The sequence below is a fragment of the Manacus vitellinus genome, unplaced genomic scaffold (genome assembly GCF_001715985.3).
Source record: "Manacus vitellinus isolate BGI_N305 unplaced genomic scaffold, ASM171598v3 scaffold_29_pilon, whole genome shotgun sequence".
NCBI lineage: Eukaryota > Metazoa > Chordata > Aves > Passeriformes > Pipridae > Manacus > Manacus vitellinus.
In genome coordinates this window covers 3,717,037-3,743,322 of record NW_021940207.1, presented here as the reverse complement: position 1 = coordinate 3,743,322, position 26,286 = coordinate 3,717,037, and the positions used below count along the sequence as shown (strand labels likewise).

General features: G+C 57.5%; 4 protein-coding genes across 6 annotated transcripts; 1 reads left to right on the top strand and 3 right to left on the bottom strand.

The window, feature by feature from the left end:
- Window positions 1–117: 117 nt before the first annotated feature.
- Window positions 118–4,286, bottom strand: LOC108640090 (mucin-4-like). The gene is made up of 7 exons (XM_018074800.2): window positions 4,194–4,286; window positions 3,396–3,535; window positions 2,931–3,095; window positions 2,494–2,649; window positions 1,874–2,004; window positions 821–909; window positions 118–401 (listed from the first exon to the last, which is right to left on the bottom strand). The coding sequence occupies exons 3-7, from the start codon at window positions 2,991–2,993 to the stop codon at window positions 118–120; spliced, it is 723 nt and encodes a 240-aa protein (XP_017930289.2). The 5' UTR covers window positions 2,994–3,095; window positions 3,396–3,535; window positions 4,194–4,286.
- Window positions 4,287–4,926: 640 nt separating this feature from the next.
- Window positions 4,927–11,318, bottom strand: LOC108640128 (collagen alpha-1(I) chain-like). Its single transcript, XM_018075074.2, has 3 exons — window positions 11,167–11,318; window positions 5,324–9,296; window positions 4,927–5,196 (listed from the first exon to the last, which is right to left on the bottom strand). Exons 1-3 carry the CDS (start codon window positions 11,225–11,227, stop codon window positions 5,160–5,162), a joined length of 4,071 nt encoding a protein of 1,356 aa, XP_017930563.2. The 5' UTR covers window positions 11,228–11,318; the 3' UTR covers window positions 4,927–5,159.
- Window positions 11,319–15,307: 3,989 nt separating this feature from the next.
- Window positions 15,308–19,157, bottom strand: LOC108640095 (mucin-7-like). Of its 3 annotated transcripts, none has more exons than XM_018074853.1 (5): window positions 18,379–19,157; window positions 16,836–17,219; window positions 16,504–16,620; window positions 16,114–16,199; window positions 15,308–15,872 (listed from the first exon to the last, which is right to left on the bottom strand). In XM_018074853.1, the coding sequence occupies exons 1-5, from the start codon at window positions 18,473–18,475 to the stop codon at window positions 15,798–15,800; spliced, it is 759 nt and encodes a 252-aa protein (XP_017930342.1). In that variant the 5' UTR covers window positions 18,476–19,157; the 3' UTR covers window positions 15,308–15,797. The 3 variants fall into 3 exon arrangements, with proteins under 3 accessions (XP_017930342.1, XP_017930343.1, XP_017930344.1); XM_018074854.1 differs by lacking the exon at window positions 18,379–19,157 and adding an exon at window positions 17,564–17,893; XM_018074855.2 differs by lacking the exon at window positions 16,836–17,219 and having other exon boundaries at window positions 18,379–19,145.
- A 1,442-nt stretch (window positions 19,158–20,599) lies between these two features.
- LOC103758321 (deoxyribodipyrimidine photo-lyase) lies at window positions 20,600–26,014 on the top strand. The gene is made up of 10 exons (XM_018074859.2): window positions 20,600–20,725; window positions 22,400–22,682; window positions 22,868–23,013; window positions 23,154–23,336; window positions 23,503–23,661; window positions 23,999–24,197; window positions 24,287–24,439; window positions 24,682–24,803; window positions 24,904–25,063; window positions 25,268–26,014. Exons 1-10 carry the CDS (start codon window positions 20,615–20,617, stop codon window positions 25,417–25,419), a joined length of 1,668 nt encoding a protein of 555 aa, XP_017930348.2. The 5' UTR covers window positions 20,600–20,614; the 3' UTR covers window positions 25,420–26,014.
- The last annotated feature ends 272 nt before the right edge of the window (window positions 26,015–26,286 follow it).

Below are 26,286 nucleotides of genomic sequence, written 5' to 3'. Positions count from 1 at the left end.
ATCCATGTTAGATCAGCTCTGGCCAGTCTAACATGACAGGAACAGGTCAGCCCTCATTCCTCCTTACTTTCCCTGTCTCTGCAGGGGAGGGCAGTCCCCTTCCCATTTTCCTTATGGTCACCTACCCACCCTGCCAGGAGGGACCCCAGGCACCCCTGCAGGGAAGGTGGGGAGGGACAGCTCAGGGACGAGGAGGGTGAGGAAGCAGCATGTCCACTTGCCTCCACGGCTGCTCTTGAAGCGTGGATCCTGCTGCCCTTGCTGCAGGGAACAGGGGCAGGTGGGCAGGCCCTGGCTCCATGCCCGTGGCTCCTGCTGCTGCCCCGTCCATGCCAGGCACTTCAGCCGGTAGTTGATGCCCACGCGACTCTCCAGCTTGTAAATCCACAACCCACGGAGGTCTGAGCAGGGAGAGAAACCATGAGCTGTCACCTCCAGCCAAGGGGACCACAGCTGCTGTTTCACCTTGAGGTGATAGCTGTGTGATGCTGATGCTGGAAGCTAAACCCACATTGACCCCCAGCCATGGGATCCCACGCTCAACAGCAACCCAACAGCAGGGAAATGGGGAGTGGCTCTTGCCATATAGAAAGCCTTGGGACACAGCCATTGGAACAAAAAGAGTCCATGGGCACAGCAGGCATGTTTCAGCCGCAGGGCATAGCTGGTATTGGGGGAAGCATTATATGCGTTTGGGGGGAAAGCCTGGCCTTGGTGAACTCATTGAGAGCCTTGCCACAGCAGCAGGCTGGATTTCATTCCCTGGGAAAATCTCCCTCCTTGTGAACCTTGTGAACTTACCCTGGCTGTGTGGCATTACCTGTGTTGTAGCCCCTGAACTGGTCAGGGCGATATTTAACAGCTGGAGGTCTCTTACTCAGGTCATCGTTGTAGTAAAAGCCATCCCCACTGTGTTCAGAGGAAAGAGGAAAAATCAGGGCTTTTCCTGGGTGGGATTATCCCAGCCCCATCCCCAGGCTGCCCTTCAACCATCCTGATACTGAGTAGGGAGGATCAGTAGGTAACTTCAGGGAGAGGAGGGCAAAGGCACCATCTCCCCCAGCCTGCTTCCTCCTCTATGCAGGGTGCAGTTAGTTTTAGATGCTACAAACACTCCTGCTGCATCAGGGGTTGAACCCACATACACCTGAAGACCCCCACAAGCAGCTCCCATGGTTTTCAGCATCTTGTCGGGCGAGATGGAGCAGAAACCCTCGAGCAGTCACTCACAGGCAAGCGCACACACACACAGACGCACACAGAGACACACACAGAGACACACACACAGACACACACACAGACACACACACAGACACACACACAGACACACACACAGACACACACACAGACACACACACACACCCACACGCCTGTGCCACCCGCGCTTCCAGTCCAGGCCACCTTTTCCTTACCCAGCTGCAACAAGCAGCTAATGAGGAAACCCTGGAGACATTGTGTACAGGGCAAGATGTAATGTGAGGAGGCAGGAAGCGACTGCTCTAGCCAAGCACGGAAATCCCTTCCCTCAACTGGTGCAAAGTTCAGCAAACATCCCCTATTTCCCACTCCTTCCACCCAAACTGCCAGGATGCTGGGGGCCCAGGACTCCAGAGGGATTTGTGGATCTTACAACAAGCACAGCCCAGCAAGACAGCGTGCTGCAGCATTATCCAGTCACTAATGAGGCAAATTTGGTTCTGAGACACCCATATGTTAGGCTGTATGGGCATGTAGACCCCATTTGGGCTGTCCTCATCCTCATCCTTGTAAGGCACCTCCTGGGACACAGGGAAGGATTCAGCAAGCTGGAGCCATGGGTGGGATGCACCCCATTGCTCAGAACAGGCAGGGATGGGGTGCTGAGCTGCTGTACCTGGTGTAGCCGATGAGCACATTGGTGGCAGCGAGTCTGGTGTAATCCCATTGCATCCCTCCATCCTGGTACAGCATCAGGATGTAGGACCTGAATCCATCGGTGGTAAGGATGGCCTGGTATGTGATCGTCTGGAGACAAGTATTGCAGACAGGTAAGAAAATGAGCAAAGATGGTGAGTTTAAAGTTAGGGGTGTGGGTCAGAGCTTTCTGGGGAATGGCAGGACTGAGGTCTGGAGGTGCAAGGCAAACACAGCCTGAACCAGTTCACATTTCAAATGGAAAATGTGATGGTTTTACTTTGAAGTTGTTCCATGGCAAGCCTCAAATTCACACCATGTTATGTCTCTGAAGGACAGTGTTTCTGGTGCTCAGTAAACTCCCATCGCATTAAAGATAAAGGTTTTACAGAGCAGGGAGAGTTCAACTAAAGATGTCCCTCAAAAATCTGAAAACCACCAAAACATGGGCACAGCCTAGTTCTTTTTGGCAAAATTCTTCAAGACTGACCTTTGTCACAAAACTGGTTTCTTATTTTCAGGCACAGAAAAGGTGATCACCTGTGGATCTTGGGTTTTTTTGACAACTCAACCAGCCTGTGTGATCCATCAGCCCCTTACCTTCCGGGTGTCACTCCGTGATGCATAGACAGGTGCCTTCTCCCAGGTGATTTTCAGGGTCCAGGCTGCAGAGTAGGAGGACCTCATGTACCGCCGAACCTTCGCTTCCACGTCACGGACAAACGGAGGCTTGGCCGTGTTGAGGGTGGAGAACTCCTGCAGGTTGGATATACCCACATCTTCATTAGCTCCCAGTAGGGAAAAGACTGGTCTAGACTGGGGTCATGCACAGACCCCTACAACTAAGGGTCTGGATGGAATTTGGATGGCTCAAGAGGTGACACAGGACCAACAGCTCTTAGATTTGGCCCAGAAAAGGGAAAAGCCACTCATGGGCTCCATTAATTACACATCTCATGGGGCATCCACAGAATATGTGATGAGTTTATAACCAAAAGGTGTTTCATGCAACCATGCACCCAGGTGGCTTCACTTACCTGGTAAAAGGTGGTGCCCACCCCTCTGGAGAAGTCGGCATTGTCCCAAAATACAGCGATCATGGGAACCTCCTCATGGCCATTGAAGCCGCCGGGAGGAGGGTTGGGATATGTGAAGATGCCTTTGTCCGAGGCTGGGAAAACGATTTGTCCATTGTCTGTAAACTGAGCAGAGGGATCTCTCCATCAGGTAAGGTCAGGACCAGTGGTACTCCCTGACACTGGGATGGCAGCCCTCCCATTTCCAAGTCCACATGGACTTTCCAAGTCCACACTCAAGGAAAGTCACCACCTACCACTGCCAAAATGGCCACAAAGTCACATTCTGCTGCAAACAGACCCCAGCAGCATCCCAGTAGATTTGACCCTGCTGGGATCCCATCCCAGGCACCTGGTTACTGGTCCCTCTCCCAGGTTTTTGGGCAATGGCTGCTTGCCCAGCAAATCAAGCACAGGTAGACTCACGTAGAGAGAGTCACGCAGGGTTCTCCCAAATGGGAATCCAGTCTCGGGCTTGAAAAGTGGAGAATTAAAATCTACTCTCCTTTCCACATACTCCCGATCATTTTCCCTCGCTCCATATCCATAGAGGGGCACAGCTGGAACTGGAAAAGAAAACAACAAAAAATAAGCCCCAAAATACACTTACAGCACAGCCTTTGGTCTGTGTCAAAAACTTTCAAGGGTTGAAATGATTTTGCTTTCAATGGGACACAGCCTAGGCAGAAGGACGATGGAGGAACACTGCCAATATCCACCTGGAACACTATTAATGTCACCTTCCCTTGCAGGAGCTTACTCCCACTCTTTTCACTGTCTTACATGGACACAGCTGCCCTAAACCTGCTGTGATGGCCTTTGTGGTTACTATCCCCTCCCTTATCCAGCCCCGTTGGGATACTACTCTTAAGGACAGCTGTTAGGAAGGGAAAAACATTGTACAGGACTACATCGGGGGAAAGCAGGGAATTAAACTCCCACAGCTCTTTCTGGAGATGTTTACAGCCTCCAGTTCCCTATTTATGTCTGTTAAATAAAACATTTGGAGGGGATGGGTTTTCCAGTTGATGGGACCATACTGAAGGCAGGCTCAGCCTGCCAATCGTGCATGCTCATGTGCAGGGGGCCCTAGTGGTGCGTGTCCTCCAGGGCCCTGGCCTCAAACAGCCCCCTTCTTTCTGGGTACTGAATGTCCCCCAGGATGGTCTGGCAGGAAACTGGATGTGCTACTCCCACCCAGGCTGCCCTGCGAGCGTCACATACCTGCGGGGCTGGGCAGCGGGGTTGGGGCAGCTGCTGGCCTTCCTGGTGGAGCTGGAACCACGGGGGACGATGTGTGGGAGGTGACAGTGGAAGTTCCCGGCCTGGGAAGCACCTCCCTGCCCCTGAGGAGGGGGTTTTGTGGGGCTGGGTCAGCAGGAGCTGGGCTGCAGGATGTGCCAGGGCATGCAGTGGCTGGGAACCCTCCCTGGGATCCCCCCTGGCCTGGGAAGGCTCTGGGGAGGCTCGACCCAGCAGTGGCAGGAGCTCCATTTGCTGAGCTGGTGGTCAGCTCACTGCCCAGGATAGGATGCAGGGCAGCAGATGGTGAGCCACTAGTAGGACCTGGACCTGGGATTTTTGATCCAGTCCTACCAGCAGTGATCCCAGTGGGAGGAAGGCCAGGGAGCCCTGGGTTCCCCTGAGGTGGGGAGTGAGTGGATGTTTCCATATCTGCCCCAGATCCAGTCACACTGGGAAGGAGCCGGGCCACGTCCCCTTGCCCTGCCATCACTCTGGGGAGCACAGCACTTGCTTTCCCAGGCACAGGGCTGTTGGTATCCCTGGAGGGGGCTCCAGTGCTTCCTGGCTGACAGGGAGGCAGGAGCAAGACAGGACTCCCTGGCACAGAAGCCCCCAGCTCCCCCTTTCCCCCTGCAGAGGACCCCACTATCGACTCACGTGCCGCAAGTGGAGCGGAAAGCCCAGGGCTGACAGACACCCCCTCTGCAGCATTTCCTCTCTGTGGAGCAGAAGGTAGCACAGGGGCAGTGTTGGGGGATATGGGAGCATGGGGGGATGCTTCTCCCAAAGGTGCTGGCATCCCTGAGGCCAACTCATCTTCAAGAGACCAAGAAATGCCTCCAGACTCTCCTGCCAGCCCAGACGGTGCCCCTGGCACCAGGGGTCTGCTCCCACTCTGGGTGCCAGGGGCAGAGTGGGTGTCTCCATTGGGTGCCAGCCCCGAGCTCAGCCCATGCTCAGGGAGAAGCAGAGAAGCAGCTGTCGAGGTGGCTGTGCTGTCAGAAACACCGCTGTTGTCTGGAGCCACTGGGACCAGACTGGCACTGGGGGAAGATCCCCCATTCACCAAGGCTCCTCCAGGCACCTGCACCACATCGACTTGGCTCTGTTTTCCATCAGAAAGTTCAATATTGGCACTACTTTGGATGCCAGGGACAGACACAGGGGCTTCCTGGGGGCCAGTGGCCCCCAAGCCTGTATTCAAGCCACCATCGGCTCCATCAGCTCCAGGAAGACTTGCTTTGCTAACAGCCTCATCAGTCCTCCCAGGCAATGAAGATCCCTCTGTAGATGAGGAAGAAGATACAGACTGCAACACATCTCCCATATCTTCATCAGGGGTTCCTGAACCAGCTGGTCCATTTCCAGTAGGAGCCTGGGACTGCCCCATGGACTCTCCGTTACCAGCCATTTCACTTGCCCCTTCTCCTGCAGCAGCAGGAACCCCAGGAACATCCAGGGAAGGCTGAAGAGCCTCAGGAGCATTGCCCTCTCCTCCAAGTGCACTCTGGCTGGATGGATCTGAAACAGAGGATGCTGCGACCTCACCACTGGGAGGGGCAGGACCAGATGAGGAACCTGCACCAGGCAGTTGATCTTCTTGAGGGCTGAAAACTGAAGGATTTGTCTCCATGTAGGGACTTTCTGGGTTTCCAGCCTGTGCCACATCCCCTCCACTCTCTGCCCCCTCCACCAGACCAAGCCCTGGGCCAGTTTCACTGGCCGGAGAGGCCGAGGACAGGCTGTCAGGACCAGGGGCTGCACCTGAGATGGGTCCTGCTTCATCACCCCTTGAAACAGAAGGTGCTGCCACCACACCACTGGGAGATGCAGGACCAGATGAAGAACTTTCACCAGGAAGTTGATCTATCCCAGCTGCCATCCCACTGCCTGCAGTGGAGCTCAGGGATGGCTCAGAATCAATCCCACTGCCTGCTCCTTCCAGTGCCTGCTCTGCTGTGCCCACTTCAGGCCCTCCAGCTGCTGGCAGCCCCAGGTTTGTGCCAAGCTGGTCCTCAAGGGTAGGTGATGGGGGTCCTACCAGTCCATGAACTGCTGAGCTGGGGGCATCTCCTGACGAAGACAAGCCAGAGTCTGGTCCTTCAGCTCCAGGGAGACCATATCCCTGGGGAGCACCAGTTGCTGTTCCCCATGGCTGTGACCCACCAAAGGATGGAGAGCCAGGTGCTCCCTGGGCACCATTGAGGTTGGGGCTTGCTGGTGTCTCTGTCTCAGATGCAGGGTCAGACACAGCCCCCGGGAGTGGGTAAACAGCCCCAGGACCACTGGTAGATTCACTGGGCAGGTCCACTGGTCCTTCAGCCCCTGAGAGATCAGGCTCCATTCCAGCACTGCTGGGAGGTACAGAACCAGGTGAGGACACTTCTCCCAGTGCCAGGGCATCTCCTGCTGCTGTTCCGACCCCGAGAGCTGGTGGAGGGGACTGCTCAGTATTCACCAGAGCCCCTGTTTCTCCTGCTGGCAGCTCTCTGGTGTTAGCGGGGTCCTGCTGAGGGTTGAAGGCTGAAGGATTTGTCTCTATGTAGGGACTTTCTGGGTTTCCAGCCTGTGCCACATCCCCTCCACTCTCTGCCCCCTCCACCAGACCAATCCCTGGGCCAGTTTCACTGGCCGGAGAGGCCGAGGACAGGCTGTTAGGGCCAAGGGGTGCACCTGAGATGGGTCCTGCTTCATCACCCCTTGAAACAGAAGGTGCTGCCACCACATCACTGGGAAAGGCAGAACCGGATGAGGAACCTTCACCGGGAAGTTGATCTATCCCAGCTACCATCCCACTGCCTGCAGTGGAGCTCAGGGACGGCTCAGAATCAATCCCACTGCCTGCTCCTTCCAGTGCCTGCTCTGCTGTGCCCACTCCAGGCCCTCCAGCTGCTGGCAGCCCCAGGTTTGTGCCAAGCTGGTCCTCAAGGGCAGGTGATGGGGGTCCTGCCAGTCCATGAACTGCTGAGCTGGGGGCATCTCCTGACGAAGACAAGCCAGAGTCTGGTCCTTCACCTCCAGAGAGACCAGCTCCCTGGGGAGCACCAGTTGCTGTTCCCCATGGCTGCGACCCACCAAAGGATGGAGAGCCAGGTGCTCCCTGGGCACCACTGAGGTTGGAGCTCACTGGTGTCTCTGTCTCAGATGCAGGGCCAGACACAGCCCCCGGGAGTGGGTAAACAGCCCCAGGACCACTGGTAGATTCATTGGGCAGGTCCACTGGTCCTTCAGCCCCTGAGAGATCGGGCTCAATTCCAGCACTGCTGGGAGGTACAGAACCAGGTGAGGACGCTTCTCCCAGTGCTGAGGCATCTCCTGCTCCTGTTCCATCCCCAAGAGCTGATGGAGGCAACTGCCCAGCACTTGCCAAATCTCCTGTTCCTCCAGCCAGCAGCTCTCCATTATTAGCAGAAGAGGCTGAGGGCTGGGTGTCTGAAAGGCTTATGTCACTCTGGGTGTCTGTATAGGGACTGCCATCCCCTGGACCTCCTGTCTGTGCCATGTCCTCTGCCCCCTGAGCTCCCTGACCCTGGACCCCAGCAGTGGGCCATGCCAGTCCATCAGGTACAAAGGGGGCTGGGCTAGAGGCATCTGAATCTGAACTCAAGCCAGTGTCAGGTCCATCAGATTCTTGGGGAGGTCCATCTGGCATCCCTCCTGGCTGTGACTCTCCAAGAGATGGAGACATGGGTGCTTCTGGGGCAGTAGTGAGGTTGGGGCTGGATGGTGTCTCTGCTGCACCATCAGCTGCAGACAGGGTGTTGGCTTCAGCCCCTGGGAGTGGGTAAGCAGCCCCAGGAGCACTGGGGGTGTCCGTCAGAGCATCAGGAAGCAGTGGTGGCTGTTCTCCAGTGAAGGTCTGCCATGGGTCAGGCTGCAGGGATGGATTGTCCAGACCCACAGCCCCCATGTCTCCTGTGGGCAGCACAGTGGCCACGGTTGGGAGATTCATATCACTCTGTGCATAAGTGGGAACCTCTGGGGCCAACAGTGTTGTGGCAGTGTCCTCTGTTTCCTCGGGTGCCACTGGTGCCTCACTGGCTGCAGGTGACAGAGCTGAACCAGAAGTTTCTGATGACACTCCCTGCCCATCTCCATTCCCTGTGGACGGTGCCAGCGAAGCGTCTGGGTTCAGCACTGCGTGGCCAGGGAGGAAGGAGGGCTCTCCAGGGTTTCCCACTGTTTCTGACATCACTGGGCTCTCTGGAGGTAGGTGAGATGAACTGGCTGTGCTGAATTCACCATTCGTTGTATCTCCTGCATCTCCAGACTCTGAAGCAAAGGGACTTTCCTCAGCAGCTGGGACCATTTCTTCTGCTGTCTCTGGGTTAGTGCCCTCAACCCTGCTCACCACTCCACCCTGCTGGGTCGTAAGCAGCTCCTCAGTGCTGGGGCTGGGACTTAAGGAGTTGGCATTGGCTCCACTTTGGACAGATGCAGACAGAGTTACGACTTCCTCAACTGCTCCCACGGCTGTGGTCAGCCCTTGGCTTGGTAGCACAGTGACACTGACACCCACGGGGCTGCCAGCAGTTGGCTGTGGCACCCAGGCATCTGCTGGTGGAGGGGTGGTAGGGTAGGACATATTGCCAGTGGTGAGGTCTATGTCTTCTTCTCCTCTGGTCACAGCTGCAGGGATGTCTTCCTTCACATCTGGGTTGATGTCTAGGGTGGGATCAGGAGTGGCCTCTATTACCTCATGCTCTGCTTCTGGGGTGACAGCAGGGTGTTGTGCAGTGATAGCAGCAGCGGTTGTGGCTGTAGTGGAAGCAGCCAACCTCCCCTCAATACCCTGAGATGTGTTAAGAGGCTTGGTCACATTCATCAAGGTTGGCACTGTAGAGCCATATTCACTCATCGCAGTCACAAAAGAGTCCAGCTCGGTCCTGGGAGGGAAGGTCAAACTCAGTGGGCTCCTCGTGAAGATGCTCTCGTCTATCTCAGCATCAGCCGCCGTGGTGCTTGTGTCCGCAGTGCCCGTCACCAGGGCACTGGGCCCTTCATTCTCTGCTCTGATGGGAAAAGCTGTCCCCACAGTAAAGGGCCCCTCAGTAGTGACAGGGGCAGCAGCAGCCCCAAGCCCTGCAGAAAAGCACAAAGCAGAGCATTACACTGAGTGCCAGAGAGAGCAGCCTGCCAGGCTCAGACACACCTCTCCTCCAGCTGAGCATCACAAAGCTCTCAGCCCTTCTTTAACCCTACTGCCTCATCCCACAGCCTTACAAGGCTCTGATTTAAGAGCCAAGGAGTGCAGTCTGGGCTGCCTTAGGCATAGCACTGCACAGCACCTCTTCCATCCTCAACATGAGCAGCTACCAGATGGGACAGAACACAACTCATCACAGATGAGGGAGAGACACTCACTGGTGCAAGCGTGGGGGCAAAGGCAGCCACTGCAACCCAGTCCAATTATGCTGGGGGTGGTACTGCCTGGCCACTGGGTAGAGCTGGGGCCCAGTAAGTCTAGCTCACAGCCCAAGGGGTGTCTGTGAAGCTCTGTCACCCCAGGACAGCCCTCAGCCCTCTTTCTGTTGCTTCAGGGACAGATCTGAGTGCAGTCACTTCTGCAGGGCCTGGGGGGGTTCTGTGTCTTTTTGCCTTCCGGGTGTCTGAGACATTTAAATAACTTTACCCAAAGCCCTTTGGCAGCGAGGACAGCCAAGGCTTAGAGAAGCCTTCCCTGACTGCAGATGGATTCTGACCTGCTGCAGTTAAAGCAGGTTTGTTAAACCTCTACTGGGGTGGGCATCTACCTGCTACTGCCCCCACCTCTCTTGCCTCCACCTGGGTGAAGGCATCGGGGGTTTCCTGTCCATGAAGGGAATATTTACAAGCTTCCCTGGCCAAACCCTGCTCACAGCTCACTCCTCCTGCTGCCAAAATCCTGACCCACATGTAGGAGTTTTGCTGAAAGGAGGAGACACCTGCCCACATCCCAGACATTTCTCCCAGCACCTACTGGCACCCATGGGTGATGTTTCACCCAGTATTATATTTAGGACAGGGATGAAGGCTCTGGGGAGACCAGGCTGCCTCTGCTGGCTCCAGGAGGAGCTGGGTGGATCTGCTGACACTTGGCTTTAGGCAGCTGCAATTAGGAGAGATGAAGGGCACCCCGATGGCAAGACTTGCCAGGGCTTCGCCACCACCCGACAGCCCCAGCCTGCTCCCCACCCTGGTGCTCCGGTTCATCAGGTTCCCCCTGACAGGCAGCCAGAACTCCCTGCAGCGGAGGTGCCTCCAACCTCACCACCGGCTCAGCTCATTAGCTTACAGATAGCTTGTGCAGAGTCATTAATGAGCATTATCTCCTATGCCAGACCAGTCCTCAAGGGGTCCATCCTCTTCCAGAGCCCCATTCCCTTTCCTGGCAGGCTGCTTCCTCACCATCTCTCCCAGCTGAAATAAGCTCTTTACACCAGCCCACTCAGCCAGAGGAGCTCAGCTGCTTCTGTCCCCACCTCAGGGAAAACAAAGCACATCAGTGAAGTCCCCCCAGGTTAATTTGGCACACTCTACTCCAGCAAATCCGTGTTTTATCTTAATTCTTCCGTGTGGAGCAGGAAACACCATCTACCCCACACACCCATTTATGGGAAGTCAGTGCAAGAGGGGCCCCAGCATGGAACACCAGCATTTGCTCTTTCCTGGGACGTGGGAGGGATGGGAACATCCCCGAGTCCTGCTCTGCCGGCTGGCTTCCCTTGTTGGAGGGGTACACGGCTGCCTGCAGGCTTCTGGGCTGGGCTCTCACCTCTCCCACGGCTCCACGCCTGCAACCAGCCCCTCGGGGTGATGCCTGCCCCGTAAAACACTTTTCCAGCTCCTTGGCTGCAATCTATTGCAAGGACTTTCCAGTGCAGCCAGGAGGGAAAAGCATCTCACAGTGTACCTGCTGCACCCTGACAGGGCTCAGGTAGCACATGAGCTAGCACAAAAATATTGGACATACCATGCAGAATCCAGACGCAGCATCCCAGGAAGGTGGAGAGCGTCCATCCCCTAGTCCCCATTCCTCAGGCCCCCACACAGGCAGAGCACTAGGAAGCTCAAAGGGAGGAGAGAGCAGCAAGGAGCAGCTCCGTCTGTCCCTCCCTGCCTGCCTCTCCTGCAGAGCTGGAGTCCCACAGGTGTTCCTGCTCCTGTTCCCTCCTATTTATAGGGATGGCAGAAGGAGGCAGGTTGCCGACGTCCTCTCCCGCCCCCGGTCCCTTCCCTCCAATGTCCCTGTCACCATTCCCTTCCGGTCGAGCCCTCCCCTTCCCAAGGTCTGGATGCCCTGTTCAGCTGTGGCATGGGCTGGGGGTTACCCAAAGACCACCCTGCAGGACCCAGCTCCCTGGTCCACCAGCACCAGGAGGTGAAGCTGAGCCCAGAACAGGGTGTGGCACTGCCAACAGTGGCATGGCAGTCACCCCACCTGTTCCCCATGGCAGCCACCCCATGGACCCCACAGGAACCTGCTCCATTCAGGGTAGGGGGCCACAGAGTGTGTGGTGGTGACAGAACAGTGCCAGCTGGTGCTACCATGCCTGTGAGGACACCATGGGCACTCAAATCACCCACTGAGCCACGTCTCAGCCGAGGGCAAGGCAAGACGCAAGAGCCTACTTGGTTCAAAGCTTTTTTGGGAGCAGACTCAGGTTATAAAGCAGGGATGTATGGCTGGGGAAGGCTCTGGAGCATCAGCTGAGCTCTCAGTGCTCAGCTGCAACTGGAAGCACTAGAGATCCCTGTCCAGAGCTCCAGCATGTCCCAGTGGGGTTTGAAACCTGCACTTCAGTATGGGCACAGCAGTGCTGGGGTGCTGGGAGGGGGCAAATTATCCAGGAAAGCTTCTCTGCAAGGTGGGACCAGCATCCCCAGAAGCTAGAGCAGGAAAAGTCGCAGGCCTGGACCCCCTTCCCTGCTATGGGGAATCCTCGTGTCACTTCACCTTGATCCCCTGAGTCACTTCACCCCTATATTTCTCCTTCCTCCTTCTCCTGAAGCAGCAATTCTTGCACATCCCCCCCTCTGTGAAAACTGCTGCCAGCTCCCTCGTGAACAGCATTATGCAAACTTCCACCACTACATGGTTCTGTAGTCAATTAAACACTTCTTAACCAGAAATGCCCCCAGGCAACTCCTGCAAAGTGTTATGAGGGGTGTTAGGCAGTACAGAGTGTCCCGCTGGAGCTGGCCTCCGTTAGGCAGGCAGCAGTGGCTGGGCACGTTGAGGGACACCCCCAATCCAACAACTAGGCAGAGTCAACAGGGAAATGCCAGGGGAGGCCAAGTCACGGCTGGTGAAGCACCATCCTGTAAACCCACGCATTACCCCTGGCAGTGGGAACTGGGCACAGACCGTAAATCGGGGGGAGTGCCACTCACCTGGAACAAATGTTCCCCTGCTCACTGAAAATGCTGGTGTGGGGGTAAAGCCAGGGGGGAACAGTGCACTGGGGGCCTGTGCAACCAGCACTGCAGATCACAGGGTGACTGCCCAGCCAGTGACCACCTGAGCAGCCACCACACCTGGGCTGATGGAGGATTAGAGGGATACAAACCTACCGTGGGAGAGTTGTTCCTGCCTGTGCTGACAATGCCATATCACTTTGGAAAGCCACCCCAACAGGGAATATATGCTGACGCTGGAGAAGGCTGCTCCAGATGGTGTTTGAGGTGTAAAACGTGGTGGAAACCACAGGGACTGTTGCAAACGTGCTGCTCAGCATAGGGGAAAGCAACCTGGCTGAAGCAAGGTGGTAGCCTCAGCCCTCCTGCAAGCTCCTGTCCATGCTCCCCAAGCCAGCTCTGCCTGGAGACCCTCATACCTCCAACTCCTGCTCATGCTGTCCCCAAGAAAACTCATCTCCCAGCAGAATCACAGGGATGACACACCAAATTTGTCCCTCTGCTCTGGCATTGATTGGTACACCCTCCCAAGAAAGCCTGCAGTCACTGAGGGATGCCTTGTCTCAAGGATGGTGTCCAGCTCCCACCCTGGGAAGGGGCTTTTTAATGATCCTTCTGCTACTCCTGAAACAAATATCCTGACAAAGCGCTGATTCCTGAAAGAATGACTTTCATCAGCAGTTACCAAGGACCAAAGCATCATGTGGGCACTGGAGCCCTTCAGGAGGCTGTAGCCATGGGGTAATTCTACAAATCCCAGCACCCAGGGGCTCTACACCTTCCAGCACAGCAGAGCATGGCCCAGCACAGTGCCTTATCAGCCTTTCTGGAATTAATGGGCTGGTTGATCCAGCTTTGTAGAGAACACAGCATCTCCTACTGGATCCCCTCTAGCCTCCTGGCAAGGGCATTTGGAGAGGGCTCAGGGTGGTAGTGGGGGAAACCAGGTTATCCATCAACTCCACAGGTTCTGGATGACTTGGCATGCTGGGTGTGTTGCAACACCCTCCTGCCAAACAGCAGGAGTTGGGCTATAGCCATCGGCAGGGCTGAAGGGGAGGGGGACACTGGAAGGGACATCTGAGTCACAAGGGAGATAGGCACTCCATGATGCTGCCAGGCCCTCTGAAGGGGACAGTCCTGCTGGGCACTGGGTCTGCTCCTTGGGAAAATGCTGGTAGATGGCAGTGGATCACAGCAAAGATGGTGAGAACTGATTTGTGGGCTGGGAAAGTAGCAGGACCTGGATACAACCTCCCAAGGCCCCTCTGGTCAGAGATCCATGGCAGGCAAGCAGCCACGGGGTGAAAGTGGCAGCCAGCATCCTCGAGGATGGCAGGCAAGGAGAACATGGGTAGTGTCAGGGACTTGCCAGAGTTCTGTGCTGCCAGTGCCTGGGCAGTGACCACCACCCCCACATGAGCCACATGCCCCCACTGTGTCCCTCTTCTCCCTCCCGGGCTGGGGGCAGAGGGGACCAGAACATCTCCTCCTCTCACTGCCCCCCGACCACGATAACGGTGGAAGGCAGCCGTGCTGGCAGAGGACAGTGAGTACCCCAGTCACCTTTTCATCCCAGCGCTTCAGGACCTTTTCCTCCCTTTGTGACGCAGTTTGGCTCCACTACGCCGGCTTTGGCACCCAGCCATGTCCCGGGGTCTGAAGTTATGGATTCAACAGCCGGAGAAAACAGCCCGGTGGGACACGACGTGGGAGGACTCTTGGCCCAGCTCCACGGCGTAGGCAGACCACAAGGATTTCTTTCCCAGCACCCCATCAGGCGTCCAGCACGGGGACCCCTTCTGGCAGGTTTTGCCCTACTCCCCAGCTCCCTGCCCGGGTGCCAAGGGACCTCTCTCGGTGTCAGTGAGTCCAACAAGCCCACGAAAGACAGGCAGCATCCTAAAGAGCAAAGGGGCAACCCTGGGATGCAAGGGGCATCCCAAGTGGGAGCATCCCTACAAGCTGCCTGGGCACAGGCCTCCAGCCCCAGCCCAGCCTCTCCCAGCCCCTGAGAGCTGGCAGGCAGCCAGGTGATCCCATGTAGTCTTTCCCTATCCTGTCCAGCTGCTGGTTCCTTCCCAGATGGTTGACAACCCGGGCAGCCTGGGAGCAGTCCCCATATTTGGCATCCCTCAGCCTCATGCGCCCCTTCCCAGCCCTCCCTGTGCTGGGGCGGTGAGGGCTGCCAGTGAGGAATAGGGATCAGCCAAAAACAATCCCTGACACGCAACAGGGCTATTTTCTAATTATTTTAGTTTTCAATCTCCAGGCGAGGTGACTTGCTTAGGCTAATAATTGCTTCAGTTGGATTTTATCTGGCTAATTAATCAGTTAATAAATGACTTTGCTGCAGGGGGACAGATGTTGCGGCCGTCTCCTTAGCTGGGGACTGGAAAAAAACAGGGAAGGAGCACAGCCCACAGGATTTCCACGGCCCCGTGGTGTGTAGAACTGCCCCAGCAGCTGTGGGGTGCCATGGGGCAGAGAGCACCAAAGCAGGGACCCCCGTCTGCTGGAGTTCCCAGCCATCCTCGGGAATGTCTGTGGCCGCCCCTGCCAGGAGGGGACAGCCCTGAGCCTGTCTCTCCATGTGAAGCTTTTGAGACTCGGGCGGCTTTCCTCTCCTGTACCTCCAACAGATGGCAAAGCTGAAAATTGTGAAAGGCAACTTGAAAAATAAAGAAGTCATCAACTTCAACACAGAAAGCATGGAGTTTCTATTTACTGCCCGGCCCGTGTTGGCACGGGCCTGCTCCTCTGTCAGCAATACCGCAGGTGAGCCTTGGGCACAGCAGTACTGGGGGCTCCAGGTCTCCTTCCTCTCATCTATCAGTCCCCAGGGTGGCTTTGATGGCTGAGCCAGCACAGTCCCAGCTGTAAAAGCCCAGTCCCGCAGGGTCCTCTCCTTCCAGCCCCCTGGCAGCGCTGGAAGGGGTCACACCACAGGAGCCGGGTCTGGAGCAGGGTGGTGGGAGGTGTTGGCCTTTACAGACAGGCTGTGGGAAGGGGCAGGGGCACCGCAGCCCACGGGGGGCACTGGAGGGGCACAGGGAAGGACGGGGAGCCCCAAGTTCAAGAGGAGCTGTGCAGGTTACCCCAAGGGGCTGCACTGCCATGGAGTAAGGAGCCGGGAGCAGATGACTCGCCAGTACATGTGGGAGCTGGCAGGGCGAGGGGCAGTGGTCAGGGGCTCCTCTTCCCTCGCCATTCCAATGACAGGCCAGCGCACGGGAATGCTGTCTGAAGGTTCTCACGGAGCTGTGGGGAAAGAACAGCCATCAAACCATGCCAGAGGGGGTTTCCTACCCCCTGTCCCCACCTCGAAAGGGCCTGATCCTGAAGTGTGTCAGCTAGAGGGTCTCCCCTTCATCCAAAAGGGCTACAGGTGACAATCAATGCAAGACCCAGCCTTCTCCTCCCACTGGCTGCCTGACCCCGCCCTGACTGCCTGGACCATGGCTGGCAGATGCAAAATGGCATCTCCTCCCACACACCTTACCTTGGACAACACCAGCTCCTGCACCGTGCTGTTCCCCAGGTCCAGGGGGGTGCTTAGCCGCAGAGACAGGAAGAGGCGAGATGCACCTAGGGACAAAAAATGTGGCTCTGGTTATTGCCCTTGAACCTTGGATTGCAACAGAGAACCTGGGGGTCTTTCCATCAGATTGCTGGCACAGACACAGGACCTCCGCCCAGGTTCATTGTATCATGGACACTCTACACTGTCAGGAGAACAACCCTCCCACTGTACAGCAAACCCAGAGCACATTCCCCAGAGCATCACTGAGAACATGGCAAAAGCAGTGGGGTTCCAGGACCCCCTGCACTAGCCTGTGGCAGTCCAATACTACAATGGGTGGGTGGTGATGCCCACAGGCACTACACTTACTGGTGTTGGATGAGCCAGTGGGGCAGACGGGTGGCGGCATTGGCAGGTCTGCAGAGGTGCTGTGGGTAACCTCTGAGGTCTGGGTCGAGTTCGTGGTGGGGAAAGAGAACTCAATGCCTGTGCAAAGCAATGTTACGTTAGTACTCTCTGCAGAGGTGCAGGATGCTCCTGCAGCTGGGGACGGACCAAGCCTAAGCAAAGACACATACATGAAGCCACCCTAGGACATGCCCAGAATCCCTGTGAGGATTTGTCCCCGTGAAAGTGTCCCTACCTTCCCGTAGGGAACCCACCCATGGCTGCACTGGGGGTCCCAGATACTGGCAGGGTACCTGGAGTCGACTCCATAGTTGGGGGGAAGATGCCAGGGGTAGTCCTGGATGTGGTCCTGGCCGGGTGGCTGGGAGAGGGGGTGCTCAGGGGGACCTCCGTGCTGATAACAGGGCTGGCCGTGGTGTTTGCCAGGGTTGTCAAGGGCTCAGATGAAGTAGCTGTTGTTGTGGTGGGAGGAGGCGTGGTGGGAGTTGGGGTGCTGCCAGTCCCTGGGGATGTGCTGGACCTCTCTGGGGTGGAAGCTTCTGTTTCAGGGCTGGAGGGAGAGAGGGTGGCTGCAGTGGTGGAGTCAGTGGTGGGCAGCTGTGCAGAGGTCTCCATAGATATTGAGGAGGTGGGGGGAGATGGGGACGTGGCTGCTGTCACACCCATGGCAGTTGTCTCTGCAAAGAGGTTGGACAATGAGATGCACAAGGGTTGGTGGTAAAAGGCTGAGGCCATGGCTGTTCTGGGGATGGCACAGCATCACCACCACCATGAGGTCCCCAAGGAAATCAAAGCTACACATCAGCCATGGACCATTGGGAATGGAAATTCACCATCCTGCATGGATCAAACACGTGGATTCCCTGAATGGGCATCTGCAAGGTCAGCCATGTAAATCCCCAGCCTGACAAAGTAGGAACAAGCCATGGGCATCACCGTGCCAGGGCACAAACTCCTGTAGGTGCCAGTCCTAAGACCCATTCCATCACTTTCACCCATCCCTGAAGGAAATCAGACAAACCCGTCTGACAGGAAGAGCCGAGCAGGAACTGGTGACCGTGAGACAGTCTGGAAATGCAGCAGCAGCAGTTTACACAAACCTCTCTGCTGCAGATAGTCAGGAACTGATAGCACTGGGTGTAAATAATGGCAACGGGGGAAGCAGCCCCACAGAGGAACAAATCCCAGCTTGCAGCTCAGGGCGAGCCGTTAGAGACGTGCTGTGACCCACGAAACTGCCAGGGGGTTGTGAGACAGAGGAGGGACATCCTCTCTTCCCACCCAGACCCTGTGCCAGGGCAGTGTGCTGTCCCCAAGCAAAGCCCAGGGATCTGTAACCTACTCCAAAGGATGCACAGGACAGCCTGGCTGCCTGACCCTTTGTCAAGGGGTGTCTGTGAGGTGGCGGCTTTGGGACGCCAGACTGGATCCCCCAGTGTTCCCAGCAGAAACACAGTGAGTCTGGGGCTCTGCTTACATGAGAATGGGAAACGGAGCCACAAACCACCATCTGCTTTCAGCCAACCCAGCCAGAAACTTCCAAAGCCCCCGGCAGCCACTCCCTCCCTGCACACAGCAGCTGCTTAAATAACAATGTAGAGAAGGGCAAAGGTCTGATCCCAGCCCACACCAGGTGAGTGTCTGCACTGAAGGGCCTCATCCTCACACAAAGGAGAAGCCAGAAGTCCACCTCTGCTTCCCATTTATCAAACAGCACCCGCAGCATTTCACCCCCCCACCCCACAGATGCAGGATCATTCCCCACCACCCTGGGGAATGATGCTCCCCACTCACCACCCACCCCGTGGAGAGCACCACATCCCACTCAGCCCTTACCCAGAGCAAGGTGCAGCACGGCGAGGCAGGTGAGGCTCAGCAACAGCAGCAGCAGCAGGGGCAAGAGCAGGGGCAGCCCCCCTCTCTGCCCAGCCATGTCCAGGTGAGCAGGAACTGTTACACCCCGCAGGCACAGCTCTGAGTGCTCCCCACAGCCCCAGCACTGAGGTTTCCAGGTCAGACATCAACTGCACGGCTGGACCCAGAGCAGCCACGAGCAGTGGGCAGGGCAGGCCAGCAAGGCCACCACTACGACAGACCTGGTCCCTGCAGCTCAGGACTGTGCCGTCCTCTGCCTACTGAGGAGAGTGTGACAATGGAAAAAAGTCCAGGGAAGTAGCCAGGCTACCTGGAACCGTCCCTGCGCTTCGCCACAGGGGTGATGTTTGGTGGTGGCTCCCAGCACCAACGCCCTCGGGAGACAACAGGCAGCTCTGCCTGAGCGTGAGGAACTGGCCGAGAGAACAGGCAGCACTCAGGAAGGGCGTGCTCCAGGCTGAGGGTTTGTCCCCTGGGCTGTCTGTACAGGCATCACTTCCCCGTGTCACAGCGTATCACAGCTGAAGTGTACTGCTCACAGCTGGAGCTTCCTTCTTCTCAGGGTCAGGGACAAGACCAGTCAGAGGCGCCTGCAGGCACTGGGCCAGGTACAGGCATTCCGCAGGCAGGAAGGCAAGGCATGCTGGAGGATTGTCAGAGCACATCTGCCCTGCTGCTGTACAGGTACACGGGGGCACTGCTGGGGCACAGGCACACAGAGGCCATCACCAGAGTACAGGCACTCTGATGAGGTGCTCTCACACTGTGGGCATTAGGCCAGGGTGCAGGTACTCTGTGAGGACACAGTTGCTCTGCTGGGGTACAGGGACACCAGGGACATCGTGGTACCGTGCACAGCCAGGGGTACTGGGATAGGGCACAGTCTCCCTGCTCTGGTTGATGTGCATGGAGTGGGGTGTCACCAGGGCACATTTTAAGTCCCATGGTAAGGGGACTGCTGGGGTACAGGCCCATTCCTTGAGGTACAGGGTACGTACAGTCTCACTGACAAGGTGCAGGCTCACTGCCAGGGGCACAGCCACACAGCCATGGCACAGCCACAGTACAGCCACACTGCTGCAGTACAGCCACACCACAGAGGTACAGCCACAGCGCAGCCGCACAATTGCAGTACAGCCACACCATCAGGAACTGTCAGACCCTGGTACAGTCACACTGCTAGGCACAGTCCCACCAAGGCACAGTCACAGTCCAGCATAGGACCATCCACTGGCCTGAAGAGCCTAGAGACCAGGCAGCCCCCACAGGGCTGGAGCCAGGCCATGGGCTGGGCTGTGGGGAAGGAGCCAGGGGCCTGGCTGAGCAGGATGGAAGATCCCATGGGGATTTGCCACCCTGATCCTGCCCCCCAGGTGTCCCATGGCTGCACTCACCTGCAGTGGCACTGGTAGTCTCAGGTGCTGTCAGGGTGGAGGTACCAAGGGTGGTCCTGGCCGTGGTCCCAACTGGCTGGCTGGGGGCAGGGGTGCCCTTGGTGGCCACCGTGCTAGTAATGAGGGAGGCTGTGGTGTCTGATGGGGTTGTCAAGGGCTTGTTTGAAGTGTCTGTCAGTGCTGGTGTGGTGGGAGAAGAGGTGCTGGCACTCCCTGGGGATGTGCTGCCAAGCAGCGTGGTCATGGCTGGCCCTTGGTGGGTGCTGGTGCCAAGTGTGGTGCCCACCCAGGTGGAGGAGACAAGAGTAGATGTGGGGGGAGGCAGCGTGCTCATTTCAGCTCCAAATGAGCTCAAAGCCAGGGCTGTGCTGGTCCCCACAGATGTGACATTGGTTGCCTTGGGACAGTTGGGTGTTATGGCCATGGAGGTTGAAGTTGGGGTGCCGGTGGTGAGCCCCACCCCTGTTGGCGTGCCAGTGGTGAGCCCCAGCCTAGGCGATCCAGTAGTGCTGCCCCTCTCCTGTGCTGTGGCGATGCTGGAGGCTTCCAGGCTGCTCCCCTGAGGTGCAGCAGCACTGGGTGTGAAGGCATCCATTGGCATCTCTGGGGTGGAGGTTGCAGGACTGGAGGGAGGGAGGGTGGCTGCAGTGCTTGAGCTGGTGTTGGGCAGCAGTGCCATGGTCTCTGTGGGTGTCAAGCATGTAAGGAGAGTCAGGGATGCAGGGATTGTCATGTCTTTGACAGTGGTCCCTGCAAAGAGGTGGCAGACAGCACACAAGGGCTGGCAGTGAAAGGCTGAGATCATGACTCTGCTGGGGATGGTGCAACATTACCACCACCATGAGCCGCCCAAGCCTTGCATCAGTCATGGATCGTCAGGACTGGGGATTTTCCACCTTGCATGGATCAAGCACGTGGTTTCCCTGAATGGCAGCGTGACCATCAGCAAGGCAAACCACGTAAATCTCCAGCCTGACAAAGTAGGAACAAGCCATGGCATCACCGGTGCCAGGGTAGAAACTCCTGTAGGTGCCAGTCCTGAGACCCATTCCACCACCTTCACCCATCCCTGGAGGAAGTCGGACAAACCCGTCTGACAGGAAGAGCTGAGCAGGAACTGGTGACCGTGAGACAGTCTGGAAATGCAGCAGCAGCAGTTTACACAAACCTCTCTGCTGCAGATAGTCAGGAACTGATAGCACTGGGTGTAAATAATGGCAACGGGGGAAGCAGCCCTACAAAGGAAAAAATACCAGCTTGCAGCTCAGGGCAAGTCCATGAGAGACCTGCTGTGACCCACAAAACCTCTGCAAGGGGGTTGAGGGATGCAGCAGGAAGGAACCTATGGCTGTAGCTTGAGGGTCTCAGAAGGTACAAGCCTCAGGTTTATCCCAGTAGGTACAAGCCTCAGGTTTATTCCCTGGGCTCAACTCAACACTGCTCTTGCTTTGTGTCAAGTGCCAGCGTTGGGTGGCATTTGAAGTTTTCCAGGCCCAGTACATCCTGGTGATGTTGCCATCCAGGCAGGGCTGTTTGGTGCTGCTGGGCAGGTTGTAGCAAAGGCAGTGAGCCCAGCATGGACCAAGGTTCAGCGAGGGGGTCCAGCTGGGTCCAAGGTCTTCTCTGCCCAGATGGAGACCCACGTGAGAGGCAAAAGAAATAAAGCCAAGCTCGTCGCTCATGTTTTGCAAAGCGCTGCCCTGTTCACTCACTAGGATAGAGCTGAGATGTTGGAGAGCAAACAACACCCACAGCGTTTCACCTCTGTGGCTGAAGCCACTACAGGGCCACCCACCACTCTGGAGATTGATGCTCTCCCCTCCCCATGCACTCCAGACACCACCACATACCGTTCAGCCCTTACCCAGCATAAGATCCAGCACAGCAAGGCTCAGCAGCAGCACGGGCAGCCCTCCTGTCCCCCCAGACATGTCCAAAGCCAGCACCCCCATGCCTTGCAAGGTGTGGACCTGAGGACACAGCGCGTAGGATGGTGCTAGTGGGGAACTGCGCTGCCGAGTGATGGCTGAAGGTGGCTGGAGCTGCTTCCTCGTTCCCGGGGGCAGGGAGGGGAGGCACCAGCGGGCACTGTCCCCCCTCCCGAGCAGGTGCAGCGCCGTGGGCGCGTCGGGGACATCGGGGCAGCACCTGCGCCCGAGGGCGGGGGGCGGTCCCAGGCGCTGGGGCACGCCCTCTCCTGCACGAGGCCACACCCATGACACGCCCTTTACACACGCCACGAGCTTGTGTAACACTGGGAGGACCGCGTGGTTGCCGGGTAGGGATCGGGTCAGGGTCGGGATCGGGATCGGGATCGGGGTCGGGGTCGGATCGGAGTCGGGGTCGGGTCGGGATCGCAGTCGGGGTCGGGGGTCGGGGTCGGGACCCCTACCCGGGGATCGGGGACCAGGAGCGGATCGGATCGGTAAACGGAACGGGCAGGGCACCCGTGCCCGAGGACCAGGATGGGCAGGGGACCAGCATCCCCCGGGCTCTGGGGGCGGACTGGGATGCGCAAGGAAGAGGGAAAGCTCATCAGGGTTTCGTTTCCTCTCGGAAGTGCAGCACGGTCTCGTTTTCTCTCGCAGCGGCCGCTCGCAGCCACGGTGCTCCGGGCGCTGGCCCGGGCGGTCCTGAGGATGCCGCGGGGACAAGGGAAGCGAAAGGCCGAGGTCACGGAGGTGCCTCGCGTGTCTCGGAGGAGGACGGAGGAAGAGGAGGCGATGCAGGAGGCCCGGCGGAAGGCGGCCCCATCCGTGCGAGAGTTCAAGTACAACAAAAAGCGGGTTCGCCTCGTCTCGCAGGGCTCGGACCTGAAGGATAATGCTCGGTGCATCCTTTACTGGATGTGCCGGGATCAGCGGGTACAAGGTGCGAACCAGCTGGCAGAAGGGGCCGGGAAGCAGAGCTCCCATGGCTCTGGTCCCTTCCCCCGGTAGGCCTTGGACCTGGCCCCCCTCTGCAGGGGCGTCTGGGGAGAAACTTCTTGTGAAACCCCATCCCCATCTCTTCAGTGAAGCATCCTCCTGACACTGCCCTGTGTGATTTCTCCCCAGATAACTGGGCTTTCCTCTACGCCCAGCGCCTGGCCCTCAAACAGGAGCTGCCTCTGCACATCTGCTTCTGCCTGGTGCCCAAATTCCTGGAGGCCGCCATCCGGCACTACGGTTTCATGCTGAGAGGCCTGCAGGAGGTGGCCGAGGTACAGCCAGGGGTTGTCCCTGCTGGGTGGGACAGGGCTTCTGGGGAAGGGGGAGGCAGATCCATCCCTTTGGCGGATGGTGGTTGGCTGGGGTCTGCAGAGCTATGAACTGTCCCATAGCCCTTTCCCTGTCGCTGTAGGAGTGTGCAGAGCTGAACATCTCCTTCCACTTGCTGCTGGGCTACCCCAAGGACGTGCTGCCTGCGTTTGTGGTGGAGCTTGGTGTGGGTGGGCTGGTGACAGACTTCAGTCCCCTCCGCCTCCCCCGGCAGTGGGTGGAGGACGTCAGGGAACAGTTGCCAGAGGATGTGCCATTTGCACAGGTGGGTGTCAGCACTCTGGGAAGGGAAAATTCTTGATGGTGAGATGTGGGAGAAACTTGTCTCCTGTGTTTTCTGCACTGGAGTGACTTGAGCAGAGAGCATGTGTGTCATGTCATTTGGGACCATTTGCTTCATGTCACACTGCCTCCATGGCTTTGCTTCCCAGGTTGATGCCCACAACATCGTGCCCTGCTGGGTTGCCTCCCCCAAGCAGGAATACAGCGCCAGGACCATCCGGGGCAAGATCCACGCTCAGCTCCCTGAGTTCCTCACTGAGTTCCCCCCTGTTGTTCGTCACCCATATCCCCCGTCCTGCCCAGCAGAGGTACTAGCAGGAGACACCTCCAAACCCATTCACAACCTGTCCCAGCGTGTTTCACAGCTGCTTTGTGATCCTGGGAGGGGTTGGCAGGGGGTGGGGACAGTAACCTGCCTGAGGTCACACACAGATGGTGTAGAAATGGGGATGCCCTGGGGAAGGGGAGGTTCCCACCTCATTCATTCAATTCCAACATCTCTGCCATGCAGAGGGCTAGTTAAGAGGAGGCAGCTAGCATGGGCTGGGGACTTGCTGGTTGGGGACATCCAGGGGACATAACATTCTGGGACAGTCCTGGCTGAAAAGCATCTGCAAAGGCACTCACTGCTCAGTCGCCGCCCAGCCCATTGCTTGGGAGGCCTGTTATTCCAGCTTGCAGGTGGACCACACTGTGAAGGAGGTGGACTGGGCAACCCCTGGCACAGCTGCAGGGCTGGCTGTGCTGAAATCCTTCATCACAGAGCGACTGAAATCCTTTGGCTCCCACCGGAACGATCCCAACAAAGCAGCTCTCAGCAACCTGTCCCCATGGTTCCACTTTGGTGAGTGTCCCAGGCTTTCCACTCTGCAGTAGGACTGAGCAGGGTGTCTTGGACTGGCAGCCTGACTTGCTCCTTCCCCATGTCCCCAGGCCAGGTTTCCACCCAGCGAGTCATCCTGGAGGTGCAGAAGCACCGGCGCAAGTACAAGGAGTCGGTGGATGCGTTCGTGGAGGAGGCCGTGGTGCGGCGGGAGCTGGCTGAAAACTTCTGCTACTACAATGAGAACTACGACAGTGTGCAGGGTAGCATCGGGTCATGTGGGCAGTGCTGGGGGCCAGGCTGGTACCCAACTGGTCACTCCAACTTGGCAGTCCTATTTCTGCTAGGAGGAGGCCTGTGGGGGCACTAATGTCCCATCGTTTGGCCCCTTCTGGAGGCAGGTGCCCTCAAGACTGGTGCCTTCAAGAGCCCAGCTCTCCCATCTCTTCCTTGGTACCCTGCAGTGGCAGGTTGCTCAGTGTTGCTCCTCATCTCTTGCTCACAGGTGCCTACGACTGGGCACAAACCACCCTGAAACTCCACGCCAAAGACAAGAGGCCTTATATCTACAGTCTGCAGGAGCTGGAGCAGGGGACCACACACGACCCACTCTGGAATGCTGCCCAGGTACTGCCCTACATCTTCCCCACAAACTGCTGAGCTTTTTACCAAGGGGCAGAAGTGACCTGGCACAGGCTGACCCCTACGGCTGTCCCTATCCCCCCAGCTCCAAATGGTCCGGGAGGGGAAGATGCACGGCTTCCTGCGGATGTACTGGGCCAAGAAGATCCTGGAGTGGACTCGCTCCCCTGAGGAGGCCCTGAAGTTTGCCATCTACCTTAATGACCGCTACGAGCTGGATGGGAGGGACCCCAACGGATACGTAGGCAAGCTGCAGGATGGGGGCAGAGGGTGGGGGGGTCTTATCTGTGATGGCCAAGGTTGCAGCAGTGGGGAGGGCAGGGCAGGGGCTCTCTGCAGGCGGCCCAACCCATACTCCAGCCCATCCTGTTTTGCACCCACATCCCACTTGTTCTCCATGTGCCTCCGAGCAAGGGGAAGAGCTGACGCTCCATCCCCATGCCTGGCAGGCTGCCTGTGGTCCATCTGTGGAATACACGACCAGGGCTGGGCAGAGCGGGCCATCTTTGGGAAGATCCGCTACATGAACTACGCCGGCTGCAAGCGCAAGTTTGACGTGGACCAGTTCGAGCGTCGCTACGCCCCCACACACTCCCAGTGACAGGCAGAGTGTGCCTTGAGAGGGCTCATGCCCCTCTGTACTGGGGCAGATGTGCCTTTGCCAAGGTGCCACCCTGCAGAGATCACCCAGGGCAGGGATCACCCCGGGTGCTGTTGGAGGGCTCGCTGTAACAGCATCAAGCCCCATGTCTCTTCTCTGCCACCACCCCCTGCTCGAGCTGCCATGCTGGGACAGCTGCTGGAGTCCTCTCCTGGAAACTGTGAGAGCCCATGCTCAGCATGCCTGGACTGCCAAAAACCTTTTCTACAACCACCACGCTCAGGATAGTCCAGGTCACCGCTGCTGCTGCTAACCACAGCTTAGATTTCAGCTGAGCAGGGTTTTTCTGGGGAAAAAGCCCTCAGAAAGTGGCTTGTGGTGGAGCCAGTGCTGGGCCGGGTGGCAGATGCATTTTAACAGTTGTTTTAAAGTTTACAGTTTCTATCACCTGTGTTGATGGTGTTTATGGGGCAATGCACAACACTGCTGCGAGGGGACAGCTGGGCTGCATGGAATGGGGATGCGAGCAGGGACAGAGCAGCCAAGGCCATGCCCCTGGGCCCCTCTGCCAGCAGTAAAGGCAGGCTCAGGAAGGGGACAGGCGTTACAGACAGCCCCTCATGGAGTGGCTTGTACCTCCTGCCCTAAGTCCAGTGGGCAGTTTGCAGGAAGAGGCCACAAACCAGATGAATTAGCCAAGGGGCGGTGACAATAACCCCCTCCCAGTGACATCTGGGGATGCATCACCAGCTGCACCAGCTGTCCCCCCCACTGCTCCCTGCCATCAGCAGCACTCCCTGCCTGCCCCATGAATTCAAAGCGGGATACACACCATTACCCCACCTGAAATGTCACAACACAAATGAA